Here is a 19,062-nt window from a genome sequence, read left to right as displayed (position 1 = left end):
ATAGTAAATTGTTTGATCTATTCACCTGCTCACGGTGTGAATGCTATCGGAAAAGGAACAGGACTTTTCTTGGATTCCGCTGAGACAAAACTCCGAATCGTAGGACACATCAAACATATAAAATATATGAATAATACACAAGAAAATACGCAAGCATATACAATAATCGAAAATCATATCGGATGACATGCACCGAAAGCGCCCAATCATGCGACAGGAGCAAGCACGTCGAAGGCGCCCGTGCCAACCATGCCAGACCGACCTGCCACGATCCTGCTGCTGGGGCTCTTAAGGTTATCGAAGTCCCTCTCGATCACAGCATCCTTCAGGAACCCGACGGTGGTCTCGAAACTCATCTTGGCCAGAGGTGACGAGCTATCCTTGACGAGACCGTTGCGGTTGAAGGCGCGGAAACCACCAGACTGGGTCATCACATCACCAATCAGGTTCAGATGGCGGTTGTCGACGGAGATACTGTGGCCCTGGAAAACGTCGGACATTTCTCGCACGATAGATGCGCGCGCGGCCTCGACACCGTAGAGCATGAGCATATGATGGATCGAGTTGGTATAGATGGAGTGAGGCTTGATGATATCCTGGTAATCGCGCATGGCAAGCAGGTTGACACCCTCGGTGATGACATGTGCAGGCTCGCCCTTGACTGGGTCCGCCTCCACATACGTGCAGTTGCCGAGGCCAGGGATAGACTGGATGACGGCGCTGCGAGCGGCCTCTTCGACCAGAGGCAGGAGGAGGAGCTTGGGGGTGGAGATGTCATACTGCAGCTGCACAACGCATGATGTGCCTTTGCTGGGGTTGAACTTGAACTGTGTGACTTCGCCATATTTGCCCTTAATGTCCTCCTCGCGCAATTTGGTGTCTTTCGTCTCCTCGTCTGTTTCTTCGTCGGAGTCGTCCATGTCGACGTCAGAATCCTGGCGACGGTCCTCGCCACTTTCGTCTTCATCTTCATCATCTTCTACAGCATCCTGCTGCCGGACCATGTCTATTTCTTCCTGCTCGGGACCTTCGTACGAGACCTGGTTCGACCGGTTCTGGCCGCTCCTCGCCCGCTTGGCGTCGTCTTCATCGTCCTCATCATCGTCTTGTGCAGGTTCGACCTCGCGGTCGGGTCCTCGCGGCCCTTCCTCGATGACACCCACAGAGACACCAATCTCAGGCTGGGCCGTAGAGAAGCTCTTCAACGACTTCTCGTCATTACGTCTCTTGAGCTCGGCTCTGGTAAGCTTAACAAGCTTGGGAATGAATTTGTTCTGCAGAGTGTTTTGGACATCCTTGGTTGTGATCGCATACTCTTTCGTGTATTCCTCTGCTGGGAATAAGGCAATCTCGACGTCGTAGACCTTAAAGCGTGAACCGGCTGTGGCAATTCTCTCCTTGACTTTAACCTTGTCGATCACCTCCGCAATACTGAGCTTGCTGATGGCCTTTGCAAATCTCTCCGAATGTTCCTTTGACAATTCTTCATTCAAGATCAGCGTCATTGTAGGCGTCATGATGTGAGCGCTTGCAGTCATGACAATTTCACGCAGACGGGGAATACCCAGCGTCACGTTCTTTGCCGAGTGACCAGCCAAATGGAAAGTGTTCAGGGTCATCTGGGTTGACGGCTCTCCAATAGACTGACTAGCAACGATACCGACTGCTTCGCCAGGATCGACAACAGACTTGAGATATTTCATGTTCATCAAAGTATTGAATGCCTTCTTACTGATGAGACCGTCGATATTCTTCTTCTTGTCTCGAAGAAGTTTGTCAGGGTTCGTGTCCTCGTACTGTAGCTTTTGTTAGACTCAAATATGTGGAATGAGAGTGGTAGCAGATGTCCCATACCTTCTTGAGTGCCTGCGAGAATGCTTCGGATGTACTACCCAGGTTTCCTCCGGGGTGGTAGACGGACAGCACCGGGTCCATAGCGTCTACTTTTCCTGTCTTACGGACCTTCTTCATGGCATCCTTGTGCCAGGCTGTCACCTCATCCTTCTCCAAATTATGGAAGTCACTTGTAAGGTTGACAGACTGCATGATAGAGACATAATTGGAAGTCAGGAAATCGAAGTCCTTGAGGTGCACTTGCTTTGTGATATCAAGTCCATCCTCTCCGTACAAGAATTGAACGATGGACCCATCGGAAGACTCGCGGACAGATGTATCGTACTCGGCTCTCAGACCTTCCATACCCTTAATCAGACAGCGCTGCAGATAACCAGATCTAGAGGTTTTGACGGCAGTATCGATAAGACCTTCTCGACCCGCCATAGCATGGAAGTAGTACTCCTGAGGCTTGATACCAGTCAAGAAACGGCCGCAAACATAACCGCCGGCCATAGGGTGAGTATCAAAGGCCCTGAAGGATGGCAAGGTCTTGCCACTGATCATAACAGGTACACGTCGACCTTCCAAAACCTGCTGTCCCAGGTTGCAAGAAATAAGGTTCGCGTTGACACTCGAACCCTTAGCTCCAGAGATAGTCATAGACTGCATCTGATTCCACGGGAAAGGCTTGGCCAAGCCTTTTGGAAGGCAAGCCTGAGTGATCTCGGTAGAGAGCTTAGCCGTCCGAGCGTTCGAGACACTGTCCAAACCACTTTGCTTATCATCGTCCCGAAGAACGTCTTCCAATCTCCGGCGCAGTTCGGCATCTTGATCAGGGACTGTGGTTTGGTCGAGAGTCACGTACTTGAGAGCGACCTCCCGACCGATGCTGGCAGCTTGACTAAGCTTCTCTTTACGGAGACGATCACCTTCCTTGGTCAGTCGAAGATCATCGATACCACAAGTGAATGCACGCATGTTCAAATATCTTGTCAAGAGCCGTCCGAGAATACTGATCAGCCGTCCGGCAATGGTGTGGCCGTAGACCTCATGGATGGCATCGATAAGACCGCCAGCCGTAGGGCCGATTTGCTTCTTATCGAGAATACCACATAGCATCTCGCCGTCTTTGAAGATCACAGTGCCTTCCTCGTTGCCCTCACCCCATCTGTCTCCAGGAGTGGAAGACTTGCTCTTCAGGTTGAGACCAGCTCTTCCCGGAGGCATGATGTTTTTGAGAATAGTCGTAATTACTTGCTTTCCAGTCCAGAGACGCTTTGGTTTCAACAGAGTAGGCTCCACAAGCTGAATCCGTTCTGTGACAGTATGAGAGTTCTCAGGCCTGAGACAGCTATAGAGCAGCTCATGATAATCCTCCTCGTCAAAAAATGTGTCTCGACATGTGAACCACGTTCCCATCGAGATGTGATCTTGAATCAACCCTCTCAAAGGCTTGCCAGATGTTGCCACAAGATATTGGTGGTCGGCGTCTGCAAGCATCATAGCTTCAGCTCGAGCAAGTTCGTTCTGAGGGAAATGCATATTCATTTCGTCACCATCGAAGTCGGCATTATAGGTGTTACAATTAGCGTAGTGCATGCGAATGACTCTCTCATTGGCCAGCACACGAGCCTTATGACCCATGATGGACGGCTTGTGAAGGGTAGGCTGCCGGTTCATGAGGACGACATCGCCAGTGGTGAGGTGACGGTAGACCTTCTTGTTACGTGCTCCCTTCATGCGCCAATTCGACGGTGCCAGCAACTGATTGGCCAAAGCTGTTCGCTCATCGAGACTCTTGAACTTGAGGTTGGTCACTTGGCCCAATTCGTTCTCAATCGCAGTGGCACCCGGATATTTGTCGGGACCATTAATGACTGCCTGCTTCATTTCCCAAAAGTTGTGATTCGTCACAGGCTCTGGATAAGTGAGCTTTTTCGCGAAGACCAGTGGAACACCAATTTCGTTCGTTTCAATATTGGGGTCAGGAGAAATAACACTTCGAGCAGCAAAATTGACACGTTTACCCATCATGTTCTTTCTGAACAGACCCTCCTTCTTTTCCAAGATCTGCTTGATACCGTTGGCGGCTTGGCCTGCTGCCGGGCCCGATGCGCCTCTCTCCTTGTCAATCAACCCGTTAACGGTATCTTGAAGCTGTACGATAGCATGAAGAAGGTCGCGGTAATCACGCATTCGAGTGACTGAATCGGCACCAGCATTCTGTCTTTCCTTGCTGATCTGATTAATGATGTCACAGTTCTTCAGAATTTGGGTGAACGGGGTGTTTTGTTGTGCTTCCATAATCTCACCAGGACCTTGAGGGGCAGCTGGTCGATATTTATTCGGTGGTACCAGGATGTTCTTGATGAAGAACATGTCCGGGCTGACTTTAGCTTCCTTTTTGGGAAGCGGTCGAGAGTTGTATATAAGGCTCAGGATCTCTTTCTCCTTCTCGAAGAGCAGTACCATGGCAGCGTGCACTTCTGGCGAAGGCATATATTGTCCAGCATCGCCAGCTGCTGACTTCTTGCTTTCCGCTTGTGCAACGACGGCATTGCCGCGAGCAACTTCTTCCTCAGCACCATGTGATTCTGAAACTGCATTAGCCGTATCAGAAATGCCATTGGCCATCGACTCTTTTGTCTTCATATCAAACTTCTTGGCCTGCTGGAGAAGAATAAGGGAGTTGGGCGCTTGGAATCCAGCCTGTACCATAGCTAATCTAGACTTCTCAGGCAGAGGCTTCCGGAAAATCTTCGAGAAACGATCTCTCCGGTAACTAGGTGAAATTCTTTGCACATCGTCAGCAAACGATAGAAATAGCATGGGGAGAGTGATAACGACATAACATACCCGCTGCAGCTGCTGCATTTTTTGATGCTAACAAGATCCTTGAAGAACTGCTTGACCAAAGTGCGTCTCTGCTCCGCAGCCATGGGATTCTTCGCACCAGACATAATACCCTTCAGTCTGCCGGCAGCATGTGCCTCCCGAATTACCTTCTTGACATATGCATTTCTGCGAGCGACGAGGTCATCGTCGTCTTCTTCCTCGCTGCCTGAATCATCGGCGTCCTTTGCAGACTTCTTCTTGTTTCCTTGACCAGTCCCCATCGCCTCTATGGCCTCAACTTCGTCGACTAGTCCGTATTGTAGGAGTCGTAGCTTGCACACATAGGCGTTGATCTGAACTCGCGCCATCTGGAAACGATGGCAGTAAACACATTGCGCTCTAAGTAGTCGGTATAACTGATCGAAGAAAGTGACATTGTAAACGCGAACAGGAAGCTCAATATGTCCAGGATGGCCAGTACAAGACCACGAATTCTGACGGCAGGTCGTGCAGCTAAATGCGGTCAGCCAAAAAGGTCCGAAGTAGGCAATAACCAGCGACAGCTGACGTAGGAAGACACATAGCATAAGTGTTGGACTTACACATGATCTCCCCAAGCACCCAGAGCCGGATCGTATAAACCACCAGGGACAGGATTATTAAAAGAGTCCAAAGTCGGGGTATTGTGAATTCGCTTTACGGAAATGGACTTGATATCTTCATCCGAATAGACTCCGAATTCAATGCCCGAAATTGACGAGGCTACAGGCCGTGCAAATGTCGCCATGATTACCTGCAGCTCCTTGAGCGACAGAAATCGCTGGCAATGCGATTTTCTTTGGCTGCTAGCCTGGAGAAATAAATGGCGGGATTCGTTCGGTGGTGATGCTGCAAAAAAGTTGACCCTAGAACTTTTTTCTGCCGTGCGCTACCGCCAAACGGTCCACTCGTGCTCACCCCGTGATTTACAATTGATTTGTTCCGCATCATAATTATCCACTACTGTCCATCTATTCTACCTGTACCACCTCCCTGTCAAAGCTAGCTACATTCAGGGAGTTGTGACGTTTGTTATACACCTCTTATATATCATCCTCTGTCATTTGTGGGTGAGTGGAACGTGGTTGAGTCATGGCGGACGTGTCTGGCAACATGCTGAAGCGACCTCGTCCCGAGGACGAAGACGATAACGCACAGAAAAGAACTCGTTCCAACAATGGCTCGCCGTTGCCAGCTCAAGGAGGCAACGCTCCCGCCGGGAAGGTGGACATCGAGAAGATGGTGGCGGAAGCGAGAGCAAAAGCAGAGGCTGTGCGCGCCAGACTTCAGGCCGCCAGAGGCGGAGCTCCAGCGTTCACACCAGCAGCTCCAAGCCCGAGTCCCACTCCTCCTCCCGCTACCTCAGCAATGTCGAAATTAGAACAAATGAAAGCGAGAGTCGCCGCAGCTACCGGACGTGCCAACGCGACTGCTCAGCAACGAACCCCTGTTCCACCTCCTCCACCTCCTCCCTTCGACGATGACGATGGTTCGTCACGGGCCCGCGGCGGCCTGGATGTTGGCCTTCATCCTGCGCTTCTCTCAGATACTACAGATTTTCGAAGTGGTAAAGGACGGCAGTCAGCTCAGTCCAAGATCGGAACAGGCCATCGGACTGACTCTCCACTGCCTGGCACGAAGGATCGGGCTGGACTCGACTTGTCAGGGCCTTCACTCGAAGAAATCAAGAGTAACCCCTACTTTGATCCAAGCCTCGGTCCTAAAGCTACTATCGCCAAGCCGAGACAATCCCGGCAACTGATATTCAATCAGAAGGGCAAATACATCCAGCAGGCGGCGGCTCTACGTCGACAAGCCCAGCTGGAGGATATGAAAAGGCGCATCGCAGAAAGAGCACGACAGGCTGGTATCGATGAGGATCTGGATGTCGAAAAAGCATTTCTTGTGCCTGCTCCTCCGGCCATCGAATGGTGGGACGAGGGTTTGGTGAATGGCAACGATTACTCCGCTATCGATGACGAACGCAACCTCAAGATCGACACACCTGATTCTATCATCACTCTCTACGTCCAGCATCCGGTTCTGCTCGAGCCTCCTCAAGAGAAGCATATGCCTGGACAAAAGCCGATGTATCTTACACCGAAGGAACAGGCAAAGATCCGGCGTCAGCGACGAATGGCCGATCTCAAGGAGCAACAAGCGAAGATCCGATTGGGTCTCGAACCGGCTCCTCCGCCAAAAGTCAAGAAATCAAATCTCATGCGGGTTCTGGGCGAAGAGGCTGTCAAGGACCCTACTGCCGTCGAGGCGCGTGTGAACCGAGAGATTGCAGAGCGTCGCGAAAAGCACGAGGCTACAAATGAGGCTCGAAAATTAACAAAGGAGCAAAGGCGAGAGAAAATTGCCAAGCAACAGGAGAAAGATGCTGAAATGGGTATCTATGTCTCCGTATACCGAATTGACAGTCTTGCAAACGGACGCCATCGTTTCAAAGTCAGCAAGAACGCCGAACAGAACGCGCTCACTGGAGTTTGCATCATGCATCCTCGGTTCAATCTGGTCATTGTAGAGGGAGGTGCTCACTCTATCACCAACTACCGGAAGTTAATGTTGAATCGGATTGACTGGACAGAGAACGCGGGGCCAAACAGTGTGCGAGAAGGCAATCGCGAAGCCTCTGCCTCGTGGTTGTCAGCAGAAGACGAGAAGACCGGTGCATTGAAGGATCTTAGCTCCAACACATGCAGCCTCCTATGGGAAGGCCAAGCTAAAAGTCGTTCATTCAGGAAATGGTTGGGTGCTAGAGTTTGTGAGACAGACTCGCAAGCAAAGGATGTTTTGGCTCGAGCAAAGATGGAGAACTTTTGGGTTTTGGCAAAAAGTGCGAAGCCCAAGGAGGTGTAGATCGCTGAAGGTACCATTTCTAGTCTTCTTGCGAAGAGACCTCATGACAGAGATGTGATCTATTGGAAACATTGTAACTTAGAAGTGAAGCAATATTATTATGAGCCACGACCATCCAGAGCAACCGTCCTGTACATTCAACAAACAGCCCAAAAAAATGCGATTTTAATAAAGTAACTTTTGAATCCCACCCAATGCAAAATTCATTATGCAAACCCTGATACCGTCCACAGCCCAAGAAGAATAGGGAGTGCTAGAAGATTCAGGTGATGTCACATTATTGTGGGCCTGGCGGCCCTTGATTCGCGTTACTCAGGTGCCGCAAGAGATCCAACTGAGCCTTGACCTGATCGAAATTCATTGTAGGATTCTGCACCTGAGACTGTCCAGACGTATGTTGTTGTGGCTGCTGCTGCTGCTGTTGCATTGCTGCTAGAAACAGAGGGTTGATGGCAGGGAAGTTTTGGTAGAGGTTCGGCTGCTGATAAGCTTGTTGGAATGGCATTTGGAAGTTGAATTGCGTCGGCGAGGCGCTTTGAGGAAATGCCTGCTGAGGCTGCTGAGCAAAAGGTTGGAACGGAGCAAATTGCTGAGGCATCCCATAGACATTCTGCTGAGCTGGAGGATAGCTCGGCTGCTGGCTGTAGTTTGAGGGTTGAGCCTGGGCATCGAACGGTCTCGGCTGCTGAGAATAAGACGAACGGTCGTGGTGTGAGCTATGCTCACGAGTTTCTCTTGAGCCTCCTGCACCACGGCCACGATTGCCTCGTCCACGGTCAGAGCCTCTACCCCGACCCCTGCCACCACGGAAGGCTGGGTTTCTCGAAGATCCCTCGCCCTCAACAGGCGCCTCTTGTTGACTCATCATTTCATGCAGATTCTTCGGGCGGGCAAGTGGAGTGTAGCCGTCTTCCGCTGTCGGGGAATCGTCGTAGTTGAGCTCGGTCTGGCTGAGTTTCGAAGGACCGGGCGGTCCTCTCCTGCCCCTAGACGGCCCGCCGTTTTCGTTCCTGGCTTCCTTGCGCTCCTGTCGCTTCTGCTTCAATCTCCGCTTATACTCGGCCTCTGCTTCGTCATCGGAGAATTCTATCTCATCCTCGCCAACTTCTTCGTCATGGAAGTTCGATGCATCGCTTCCCTTCAATCCTTTCAGAGGCTGAGTGAAGACGAATGTCGAATGCTCCTCAACGTAGTACACATTCTTTCCCTTGGAGAGACCACGCTCCTCAATCGCGGCAGCGTTGGGAAATCGAACCGCATACAATGGTTTCTCAACCCGTCCCAAAGTCTCAGATACAACGCCAGCAACTGTTCGATCTTCAAGACAGAGCAGAGAACCTGACTCGAGCACTTGGTATTCTCCGGAAATGTTGGCTGCGATAAGAAGGGTGTTTTCAACGATGGATTCCACATGTCCCAGATGTACGATCTTCATATCAGGCGTGACAGTGATTTCTGGGATTGGGGGGGCTTCCTCCGGTATTTCGTTTGCGGTCCTCAGGGTGCCGCCGGATCTACCCTTTCCTTCTCCCTCGTCATCAGAACCATTTTCTGCCATCATCAAAATCCGCGCCGTTTCTTCGGCGGAGAGGATCGGATAGTCATCGTCTTCGTCATCGCTATCATCGGAGGAATCGGTGGTGGAATCGTCAGATGACGATTCATATGGCGAAGAATCAATCTCCCATTCGGGATGCTCCCCTTCCTCCTCTTCAGCCTCATGATCTTGCAAAGCGCCGGGAGCTGCATCATTTGTGCTAGCCTCATCAACACGAGGTTCCTCTGCGGGTTGATTTTTGGCTTCCTCCTGTTCAGCCAGTTCCTTGCGTGGTTCTACATCCATCGGCTGAGCGTTTTCAGAAGCTGGCGCCGTCTGTACCTGGTTTGTTGTCTCCGCCGCATGCTGTGCATCCTCTTTGGTTACCTCTTTTCTAGTAGTCATATCGCGGGCCACTTTGTTGTGCACATCTTGTGTCGGAGCAGATTCCTCTTTCGCGGACTGCGGGTCTTGAAGACTGTCATTGATGAGACTCAATCCTGGTATTAAAGAAGCAGGTTTAGATGATATAGTCGGCTCGCTAGGCATATCCGTATCCGTAGTATCTTTGTTCTCACTGTTATTATCCACTGGTGTTCCTGCCGTCCAGGGAGTATTGTAGAAATCACTGCCATCGTCCACGGGCGTTGATGCGATGGGTGGCGTATCCTTCATGCAGGGTCGTTTCGCCGAAGGGCCTTCGTCGATGGTTTCTGAAGCTCCTGAAACATGTTCGGAGGGCTTCTGTTCAGCCATTGTAAGCCTCAGATTGCCTTAAAGAAATAAATCCTAAGTGATGATAGAACAAAGTAATTCGTGAAGAAACTGAATGTACTTCACGGGAACACTTTTTTTTGGGAGTCTGCCAAAAGTGCCGCTGCGGCCGCCGAACAAGCTCCGTTATCGTTATCGTATCTGTCCTCATGATTTGTCCATTCCCAACCACAATATTATTATTAGCTAGCATTGAAGTGCATCAACAAGCATCCAGGTCTGATAGTTCCTTCGAGTCTCTGTCCTCGAGAACAATCAGTATGGCTCCGGCCAGAAAGGAGACCCAGTCAACAAATGGCTCTCAAAGGACGAAGCCACGGTATCTCAACCTACCATAGCATCTCTCGCGTTTCAGCTAACAATCCGTGCTCCTCGCAGCTCCCGACCAGTTCCTTTCTATCTCCCTTTGAATGTCACACTATATGTGTTCCTAATTTCCAATTTTGTCGCTGCGGCACTCGCTCCGATTCAAGACTGCGATGAAGTCTTCAATTTTTGGGAGCCCGCGCACTACCTAGACCACGGGTACGGGCTACAAACGTGGGAGTATTCTCCCGCGTATTCAATTCGAAGCTGGCTCTACGTTTCTGCCCATGCTGGGGTTGGCAAAATAGTGTCGATTTTCTCTAGTGATAAGACATCCGAATTTTATACTATACGGTTCGTTCTGGCAGCAGTCTGCGCCGCCTGCGAGACGAGACTATACTCAGCAATCTGTCGGACATTGAACCCCAGAGTCGGCCTCCTCTTCCTGATCATTGTCGCTTTCAGTCCGGGCATGTTCCATGCGTCTGCAGCATTCTTACCGTCTAGTTTTACCATGTATACTTCCATGCTAGGTCTTGCATCTTTTCTAGATTGGAGGGGAGGCCAGAAGACGGCGCAGGGTATTATGTGGTTCGGTCTCGGAGCAATCATGGGCTGGCCATTTGCCGGAGCTCTTATCATTCCTCTTCTCCTTGAGGAGGTCGCGATCAGCTTCATCGCAGGGACTCTGGGAAATTTGTTTGTGGATATATTCAAGGGCATTATTAGATGTCTCGCTATTCTGGTGCGCTTCTTCCGCTTACTCCTTCTGCGATTCTCGCTAAGCGATATAGGGCGTCGAAATCGCGGTTGACTACTTATTTTTCCAGAAATTCGCCATTGTGCCGTGGAACATTGTCGCTTATAACATCTTCGGAGGCGAAGGCCGGGGGCCTGATATTTTCGGTACAGAGCCGTGGACGTTCTACATCAAAAATCTGCTTTTGAACTTCAATATATGGTTTGTGTTGGCCGTGTCTGCTGCGCCGATACTTGTTCTTCAGGCTATATTCCGTTCTCAAGCCACGAACGTCCAAACGCTCTTACGGACTGTGACTCTGGTGACGCCATTTTATATGTGGTTGGCCATCTTCACAATCCAGCCTCACAAAGAGGAGAGGTTCATGTATCCCGCCTACCCGTTCATTGCACTCAATGCAGCCATCTCCTTTCACATGATCCTCTCTTACGTCGGGTCAAGTAACCCAAAAGAGATCATTGGACGATTGTCACCGAAGGTCAAACTGACCATGGTGATGGCTGTAATTCTTATGGCTATTAATGCCGGGCTACTGCGAACTCTTGGTATGATCACGGCGTACAATGCGCCCCTAAAGGTGATGGAGCCGCTGCAACAGTTGGAAATGGCCCAATCCGGTGGCTTTGTGTGCTTTGGCAAAGAGTGGTATCGATTCCCTTCATCATACTTTCTCCCAAACGGAATGCGTGCGAAATTTATCAAGAGCGAATTTCGAGGATTGCTTCCTGGAGAATTTCCGGAAGCCCCAAGCTATTCCAGTCTCTTACGGGGCACCTCGCAAATCCCTGCCGGTATGAACGATCGGAACGAGGAAGACCTTGGCAAATACGTGAGTGATGATTGTCTCATCTTGGTTCTAGTCCAAAGCTGACACGGACCAGGTCGATATCTCTCAATGCTCATATCTGGTGGACTCATCCTTCCCTGGACGAGCTGCCACGGAACTTGAGCCTGACTATGTGCTTGATGAATCAGAATGGGAGACAATAACCTGCAAGGGCTTTCTTGATGCGTCCCAGTCAAGCGCTCTAGGTCGGCTAATTTGGGTTCCTGATTTTCCTATGTTGCCGGCTCGTTTCCGCAGAAGCTGGGGGCAATACTGTCTTCTCCGTCGGCGGAATGCCAAATCCGAGTTGAAGTAGACGACCTGATATCTCCACATCTCTTTTAATGTACATAAATTCTCTAGCCGTTACCCAAGTTCGTGCATCGTATGCGACTCGCAGGCGAGACACCGCGTGCTCAAGAGAACTACAGGCGGCATTATGACCTTACCTGATTTGGGTAAGAAATCCCTTGCGCGCGACGCCAACCATGAGGGCAAATAGAGATAAGATATCTCTCCGCACCGATGACGCCCATGCAGACTTACAGTTTACGAACAGGCTTTGTGTTTGGCCAGTTGATGGTCGCATCGGATTAACGCAAATGGCAATCATCCTTGTACTGTCAAGCGAGTCGTCTCTATTGAACTGGACAATGTGCATACGATTATGGGGTGGCGGGGTGGCCTCTTATCTGTTCAACAATTGTCTCGTCTTCATATAATAGCAATTAACTCTGAGGTACACAGTCATTGAAGAATTCAGGTTACCCCTCCTCCAAATTTTTTAGACAAGAGATGAAACCATGCTTCCTGAACTTGTGCAACTCGGCCAGCTTCACATCAAACATGCAGCATCTCTATGTTTGGTAGCAACCTTGATCTGGCTTGCTACTTCTGTGGTTCGCTTCTCGAACAAAGGAAGCGACAGAAGATCAGCTCAAGTTGAGAGGAAATCGTCTTCAACATCACTGATTCAGAAGCCAACCAGAAAACCCGGAGGTAAGACACGTCTGTAGACATCCGAAGCCCTTGGGCCACGCTCACTGTCTCTCTGCAGAATGGATACCCTCAGACTTCAAGAGGCCGACCGCCTCTCCATATCCAGACTGGGATGTCCATGCAACCAAGCCGATCCCATATCGACCATTCAGATATGGCCCGTGAGTCGCTCAGATGTGGTTTGAGATTCCATGACTGACGAACACAGCAAGTATTTCATCACGATGGGTTTGAGAAGCATGAAGTGGGACGAATGGATCGGTAAGGCATCTTCACACACACTACATCCATGATTTCAGGGACGCTCACAGAAGCCCTAGAGCTGGACAATCACTACCTACGGTATCATGCCGACAAAGCACGTCGAATCAAGGAGAGGGGAACGAAATGCTGCAAAACCGCACCCGAAGCGATGGACGGTGCCATTGAGCTACTGGAAGAGCTGTGCGTGCCAAACACCCTTTACCCAGACAGCATAACACAACCTTACACCTTAATACAATATAGTACCTCCTACCTCCCCGAAAGATACCCCTCCATGTTCCGCAAAACCGCAACAGGCATTGCCAACACTATCACTGGCGAATCCTTCAACACCACCCAGCGCCCCCTCCCCGAGGACCCCATGACGACCTGCGCGCGACTCATCCAAGACGACCTGGCACTTATGTTCGAAAAGCCCGACGGCGAGTACTACCTCCTCGCAGGCGCGATCCTTCTCGCCGGCTTCTGGCGCCTCGAAGACAAATTCGGCATGCGCCTCTCAGAGATCCACACCTCCGGCGACGTGCCGGGCTTCAAGACCAAGCTCGAAAAGGGTATGATGAACTTCTTCCGCCGGATTCGGCCTGAAGACCCCGTGCTTCGCAACAACTACTTCATCCAGGTCGACGACGAGCTCGCCTGGTCGCATAGTATCGGGTCCGAGGACGCGGCCGTCGTCTCGTGGAACACCGCGCAGAAGAACAAGGCCATCGAGCATCATTACTTCCGGTCCGAGAGGCAGAGTCTGCGCCGGCTGCCGCGGTCCGGGGCGGTGGTGTTTACGATCAGGACGTACTTTGAGCCGATCACGGAGATTGTGAAGGAGCCGTATGTGCCTGGTCGGCTTGCCTCTGCGATTCGGAGTTGGGATGCGGATGTGGCGCGGTACAAGGGCCGGGAAAAGTACGAGGAGGTGTTGCTGGAGTATCTGGATAAGAAGCACGCGGAGCAGGTTGCTGCGGGCCTGGATCTGGACAGGGAGGATGAGGTTCGAAGTTATCCTTTTTGAGCGTTGGCCCGGCGATGATACGGCCCACCTTCACTCTCTTGAATAATATGGTAATTTGATACCTTTATGTGATATTTTATCCTGAGATGCTATATATACTCATTCTAATGATCTACTAATGATCTATCGCTAAACGAGCTCAGGAAAAAAGTGTAGTCCAATGCAAGTCTGTGCCTGGTGTCACCAAAATCCAAGTAGAACTGCACCTTGTATGATTCACACAGTAGCATCAAGACCCTTCGAGCCCTTCTTCCGCCTCGCTATGGACCATTCTCTTTCCTGCCGCCAAGAGCATTCCTCGCGGAATTCGCATATGCGGCATTTCCATGCTTCCATGATCTCGACGCCGCGCGGGTCACGATTACCGCGCCACCAGTCCATCTGATCGGAGAGATAGGATGACATGGAGGTTGGATCGAAAAGAAAGCTACGGCTGCCCAGGACACGGGTGTGGAGGTCTGCCGTGGGTGCCGAGGAGAGATAGCGTGCTGTCAGAAGAGGTGATATGATCGTCGGGTATGGTTCTAGCATGCTAGGCTGGAATTCCGAGGGGATAGAGGGCGCAACGGACACAGAGGGCTGCGGCGAGGGAAGGAAAGTAAGGCGGAGTTGGTCTTTCATGAATTTCCAGAGACTGGACAGGTTATTGTGTTCCAAGAGGATACTGGTTGAGTCCTGGCTTGCGGAGGGGAGGGATCCCGATGACCGGATGGACTGTCTGCGTGCCGCATCTTCCGGAGAGGGGATGAAGTCTGGATCGAATTCGGAGGCTGAAAGAGCGTCGAAGAATTGATCATTTAGGCCGCCAACTTCGGCGATAAAAGCGTCGGTGAAAGTACGTTGAGGGTCTAAATCGTAGCGAGAGGCGAGCGTCTCAATGGACACCTCATCGGTGGTGGTCAAATGGTTCAGCATGTGGTAGTAAATTTGGAGCTGGAGCAGCGTCGGCCGAAATGACGTGCTCTTGATAGTGGGTATGGAGCCGCTGGCTCGTGTTTTGATGTCTGTGAGATAGACTCGAGGGATGTTAAACGCCTCTGACGATTCGGTACTGGGAGCATCCTCGACATGCTCATCAGGTTCATCCTTCCACGTCATCTCTGACAGCCTCTTCCCGCCCTGTGAGGGAGCCAGCAGGTAATCTGTCAGAGACATCTGATACTCGGGCATTACCGCCCTGGACGCCTCCACATCGGCATAGTATGTGGCGGCTGTCGCCTCAAGCTCTGGGTCTGGGCACTCATACGAGAGCTGGTCAATGACTCCATTGACCAGCTCACCATCCACAAGACCCCAGACCTCCAGCTCCCGAGTAAGACCATATTCTCGCAGCGTCCGTAAGCCCTGTATGACATTCCACAGCCTCAAGGCTAACGCATCTTCCTTGGTTGTGATCTCCACGGGAACAGTCGTGTGTACCTCATCCTCAAGCGTTTTGTGAATAGTACTCCCCTGCTTCATAGCAGGCGTTCTCCTCTTCCTCCCATGCTTGGTCAAGGTATACCAGTACTGTAGCTCGCACCATGCAGGGGAGATCAGATCCGTTACGGAAAAGGCCTTGTTGGGTGGCTTTCTGAATCGTTCAATGGGTGATCGAAGATCAGGTTCTGGACTCGATCTCGAGTCACCGACCCATTCCCGTTCACGGGCCACGTCTCTCTCGCGTTGTCTTTCGCGGCCTTCAATGGAATCCGGATGCTCCACTAAACGCTTGAAATCAACCGTCAGCCGCCTACTCAACCTCATTACACAAAAAGAAACAAACAAAATTGCAATGAATCAAGGAATGATCCTCACCAGACGCGGCGCGAACGTTGCCCGAGATCTGATCTGCCCTTGCCCCAGCAGACGCCGTGACCTGCTGAACCATGCGCTTCTGCCATAGAAAATCGGGCTTTTCACGACCCAGTACCTTAGGCACTCGTTGACTTGCTGGACTTTCAGCATAATCTTCAATATCAGCGCCGGTCGTGACGGTCGCCTGCACGGTTTTCGAGGCTGTCGTTGTTGTTGCCGTCGCGGTAGCAGAAGCCTGGGCGGTCGCGTATTCTGTGGCGACTTTGGCGAGCAGATCGTTCAGCAGCTCTTCTTCATCCGGGGTAAAGTCGGATCCGTAGTCGCTGCAATCGTCGAGATCGTCTGACATTACAATATAGGATGTCGGAGGGCAGGACATGCCCGTGATGATGGTAATAAATTCATATCATGTGTGGTGGGAAGAAAAGGATCTGATCTCTGATTGAGTCCTATCATGAAGTTACTCCGCCAACGTCATTCCCGGTATCAAAAAATCGCTTGCAATTCTTGGCGCAATTTTGATATCGACAGAGTAAAAGTGCATAGTTAACTTTCTATTAAGTAAATCTTTGAACAATCACTAAGAAATTTGTTCCTGTATTGGGTATAATATATGAGAATAGTTGTAGTCTATGTACTCGTTGGAATGCAACGCTCAAAAAGACAGGACAATCTATCGTCTATCCAATCAATCACGCCTGCAAATCTAGAATATGCAAAGGAGGGAATATGCAAGGCGCAGTTGCGGAAAGGTACCTCATGCTTTTATCGTTGTCGAAGGGCTGATACTGCCAGAAACCAGCACATGAGACGAACGGTCCGACTCGGCCATTTCTGCCTCGACCTCTCTGGCAGCCTTCTGGTTTAACCAACTGAGATAGGTCTGCCAGCCGACGGCGATGACACCAGCGAAGATGCTCCGGAAAGGCGGAGACACGTACACAAAGCTAAAGGCAGTGACTGCAGGCCAAAGCTTGACGCTATTTGAGATACTGACGGGCAGAGCGACCTTCAAGCGCTCGAATGTCTCTTCCAGGGATGCTCCAGCGAGAAGAGAATGTACGCTGAAGAAGTACGTATTAAAAACGGGAGTGAAGACCGCTTGTTGTACGGAGACTTTGGTGAGAATGGAAAGGAATTTGGACTGGAAGTTGAAGTTGTTGTGGAGGAACATGAACCTAGTGAAAGTGCATCACATCAGCAAGATGTACTCAGGGCCCCATCTGTAGGACAATACTCACCAGTTGTAGGACGGAATGGCGGATCCCACGCCAACCGTCAAATGTCGCATAGTTCTCAAAGGATCATAACCCCCACTCGAAGCAGCCTTACCCTCACCATCTTCAGCCGAGTCCGCAGGCTTCTCTTCAGACGCAACCCGTGAAGTTTGCGCCGGGCTCTCGGAGGGGAACAGCAACTGCGCACTTAGGTCGCCGCAGAGATATACCACAATAGAGCTGACAACCTGCGTCGCATAAGGTCTCCTTTGTTGTACTCTGGCGTATGAGTCTGCCAATCTGCCAATTGGTCCTGCCTGGATGGCCTGGAAGAACGTTCTCGGACTTGATCGGGCGGGGGTGGAGGCAGCTAAAGGTGTGTTTGTGGGCGAACTGGTATTTGGGGAGCATGGCGATGTGCATGAGGGTGTAGCACCCGATCGGGAAGCGTTTGCTGATGTGCTGTTCTTCTCAGGGACAGGATTAGGTGATGCCTTGGAGTGGTGTCTTAATTGTAATCGTTGTGACCGACTTGTTCGTCTGCTCAACCGCCTCACAGTCGCCCTTCCATGTTGCAAAAGATGACCCATGAGAGGCGATGCGATAGGCGGTATCCCAGTCTAATCAATACTGGACGGAAAGAAGCAATCGTAAATCGATTCACGATTTTGACTCGGGCGATAAGAGAAGTTGCGCAAAAGACCGACGATAAGGCGCAACACTGTTTTGTTTCGGGTCACCAATGAAGGTCATCAGTGGTCAAATCAATAGCATGGAGACTCCATGAGATTCTGATGAATGATATGAAATAAGCGAAGGAAAAGAATACATCCTCTATGTGAGAAAGAAATAAGATTAATTTGTCATGCATAGAATTTGACTCAGACATAATCGGGGCCTCAAATGTTAACCACTGCCGAGAAAGACCGCAACTTTCCGATCCGGAGTTATTTACCTATTCATCTTATCGCCGATGGTGGAGCCAGCCAATCAATTTCTCCGAAGTATTCAACCCTTCACACTGTTGGCCAGAAAGCAAGCTACAATCGATGCATCGTTCTGCGTGAAACAGCCCAGCTGGTTATAGAAGGCAATAATACTCTGCTTATCTCATATCAAATGCCCGGATGGTCTAGTGGTATGATTCTCGCTTTGGGTGCGAGAGGTCGCGCGTTCGACTCGCGCTTCGGGCCTTTCAATTTTTTGGCTTCCTTCCAAAATCATGCTTTGTTTCAGCAGGCAGCTGTTTAAGTATTAATATGCATGCTGCTTATAAAATCTGTCTCACGGCTAAGACCCCCAGGTAGATCTCGTAGACTGCGTAGCGCTTATAGGCTAGTGCCTGCTTTTGCAATCATCTTCTAAGTCCCTGAGGGTGGCTCACGAAGGTGAGGCCTGGGTCAGACTACAGAAGAGAATTCTAGTTTCTGGGAGCTAATCTGTGACCTGGTGAACAAGGTATTGGGGTGAATGTGTTAGGAAGGAGAGTTATAATATTCTATATTGTATTTCTCCTTTCCTATCCATCTCTCCTTTCTGTCAATGTGCTACAAAGTGCTTTACTTGCTTTGTATGCTCTCTTAGTATTTGACTAGCTCAGGAATGATTTACCTTGTCCCATCATGCAGAGTCAAAAGAAAGTTCGCCTCTTCCTAAATCTCTGACTGCCGGATCCTGAGCAAGCTTTGTCCATCATATCGCATCTGTGCTACAAAGAGAAACTGTAGGTTCAAAATGTGTTTTGGCTTCTGGCCAAGCTAGTAGAAATCTGCCAAGCACTACAGACAATTGATCTGGGTATGAACAACCTCAAAAATGTTACCTATATCCCTCTTTAACTCCTAACTTTCGATAGAGGAATGACCGCCTTCGCGAGATAGCGAACTATTGGTATGATCTAGGGAAGCTACTATCTGCATTCATGCCCCATATCACCAGCACCGCTCATCCCATGAAAGTCGTCGGTGCACAAAGTATTGGTTACCAATCAAGCGAGTT

The 19,062-nt window shown here is 50.4% G+C and overlaps 7 protein-coding genes and 1 non-coding gene across 8 annotated transcripts; 4 read left to right on the top strand and 4 right to left on the bottom strand.

Moving 5' to 3' along the window:
* Window positions 1-9: 9 nt before the first annotated feature.
* Window positions 10-5,526, bottom strand: AFUA_1G13900 (DNA-directed RNA polymerase I core subunit RPA190). The gene is made up of 4 exons (XM_747667.2): window positions 5,274-5,526; window positions 4,693-5,184; window positions 1,855-4,630; window positions 10-1,796 (listed from the first exon to the last, which is right to left on the bottom strand). The coding sequence occupies exons 1-4, from the start codon at window positions 5,456-5,458 to the stop codon at window positions 207-209; spliced, it is 5,043 nt and encodes a 1,680-aa protein (XP_752760.1). The 5' UTR covers window positions 5,459-5,526; the 3' UTR covers window positions 10-206.
* A 110-nt stretch (window positions 5,527-5,636) lies between these two features.
* AFUA_1G13890 (U4/U6-U5 snRNP complex subunit PRP3) lies at window positions 5,637-7,575 on the top strand (the record flags this gene model as incomplete). The annotated part of the gene is made up of 2 exons (XM_747666.2): window positions 5,637-5,780; window positions 5,855-7,575. Exon 2 carries the CDS (start codon window positions 5,950-5,952, stop codon window positions 7,573-7,575), a length of 1,626 nt encoding a protein of 541 aa, XP_752759.2. The 5' UTR covers window positions 5,637-5,780; window positions 5,855-5,949.
* Window positions 7,576-7,852: 277 nt separating this feature from the next.
* AFUA_1G13880 (RNA-binding snoRNP assembly protein NAF1) lies at window positions 7,853-9,868 on the bottom strand (the record flags this gene model as incomplete). Its single annotated transcript, XM_747665.1, has 1 exon — window positions 7,853-9,868. The coding sequence occupies one exon, from the start codon at window positions 9,866-9,868 to the stop codon at window positions 7,853-7,855; it is 2,016 nt and encodes a 671-aa protein (XP_752758.1).
* A 167-nt stretch (window positions 9,869-10,035) lies between these two features.
* Window positions 10,036-12,094, top strand: AFUA_1G13870 (dolichyl-P-Man:Man(6)GlcNAc(2)-PP-dolichol alpha-1,2-mannosyltransferase; the record flags this gene model as incomplete). Its single annotated transcript, XM_747664.1, has 4 exons — window positions 10,036-10,205; window positions 10,265-10,937; window positions 10,987-11,781; window positions 11,834-12,094. The coding sequence occupies 4 exons, from the start codon at window positions 10,036-10,038 to the stop codon at window positions 12,092-12,094; spliced, it is 1,899 nt and encodes a 632-aa protein (XP_752757.1).
* A 487-nt stretch (window positions 12,095-12,581) lies between these two features.
* AFUA_1G13860 (heme-dependent oxidative N-demethylase family protein) lies at window positions 12,582-14,050 on the top strand (the record flags this gene model as incomplete). Its single annotated transcript, XM_747663.1, has 5 exons — window positions 12,582-12,777; window positions 12,836-12,938; window positions 12,986-13,038; window positions 13,098-13,221; window positions 13,285-14,050. The coding sequence occupies 5 exons, from the start codon at window positions 12,582-12,584 to the stop codon at window positions 14,048-14,050; spliced, it is 1,242 nt and encodes a 413-aa protein (XP_752756.1).
* A 216-nt stretch (window positions 14,051-14,266) lies between these two features.
* AFUA_1G13850 (exonuclease V) lies at window positions 14,267-16,446 on the bottom strand (the record flags this gene model as incomplete). The annotated part of the gene is made up of 2 exons (XM_077803958.1): window positions 15,848-16,446; window positions 14,267-15,753 (listed from the first exon to the last, which is right to left on the bottom strand). The coding sequence occupies exons 1-2, from the start codon at window positions 16,224-16,226 to the stop codon at window positions 14,267-14,269; spliced, it is 1,866 nt and encodes a 621-aa protein (XP_077660127.1). The 5' UTR covers window positions 16,227-16,446.
* Window positions 16,447-16,449: 3 nt separating this feature from the next.
* AFUA_1G13840 (Mpv17/PMP22 family protein) lies at window positions 16,450-17,929 on the bottom strand. Its single transcript, XM_747661.2, has 2 exons — window positions 17,089-17,929; window positions 16,450-17,025 (listed from the first exon to the last, which is right to left on the bottom strand). The coding sequence occupies exons 1-2, from the start codon at window positions 17,652-17,654 to the stop codon at window positions 16,605-16,607; spliced, it is 987 nt and encodes a 328-aa protein (XP_752754.1). The 5' UTR covers window positions 17,655-17,929; the 3' UTR covers window positions 16,450-16,604.
* Window positions 17,930-18,185: 256 nt separating this feature from the next.
* Window positions 18,186-18,257, top strand: tP(UGG)1. The gene has a single exon. It is a non-coding gene (tRNA).
* Window positions 18,258-19,062: the final 805 nt, after the last annotated feature.

The sequence above is a fragment of the Aspergillus fumigatus genome, chromosome 1 (genome assembly GCF_000002655.1).
Source record: "Aspergillus fumigatus Af293 chromosome 1, whole genome shotgun sequence".
Taxonomy (NCBI): domain Eukaryota; kingdom Fungi; phylum Ascomycota; class Eurotiomycetes; order Eurotiales; family Aspergillaceae; genus Aspergillus; species Aspergillus fumigatus.
Note: the sequence above shows the minus strand (reverse complement) of the source record. Positions and strands in the feature narration are given on the sequence as shown.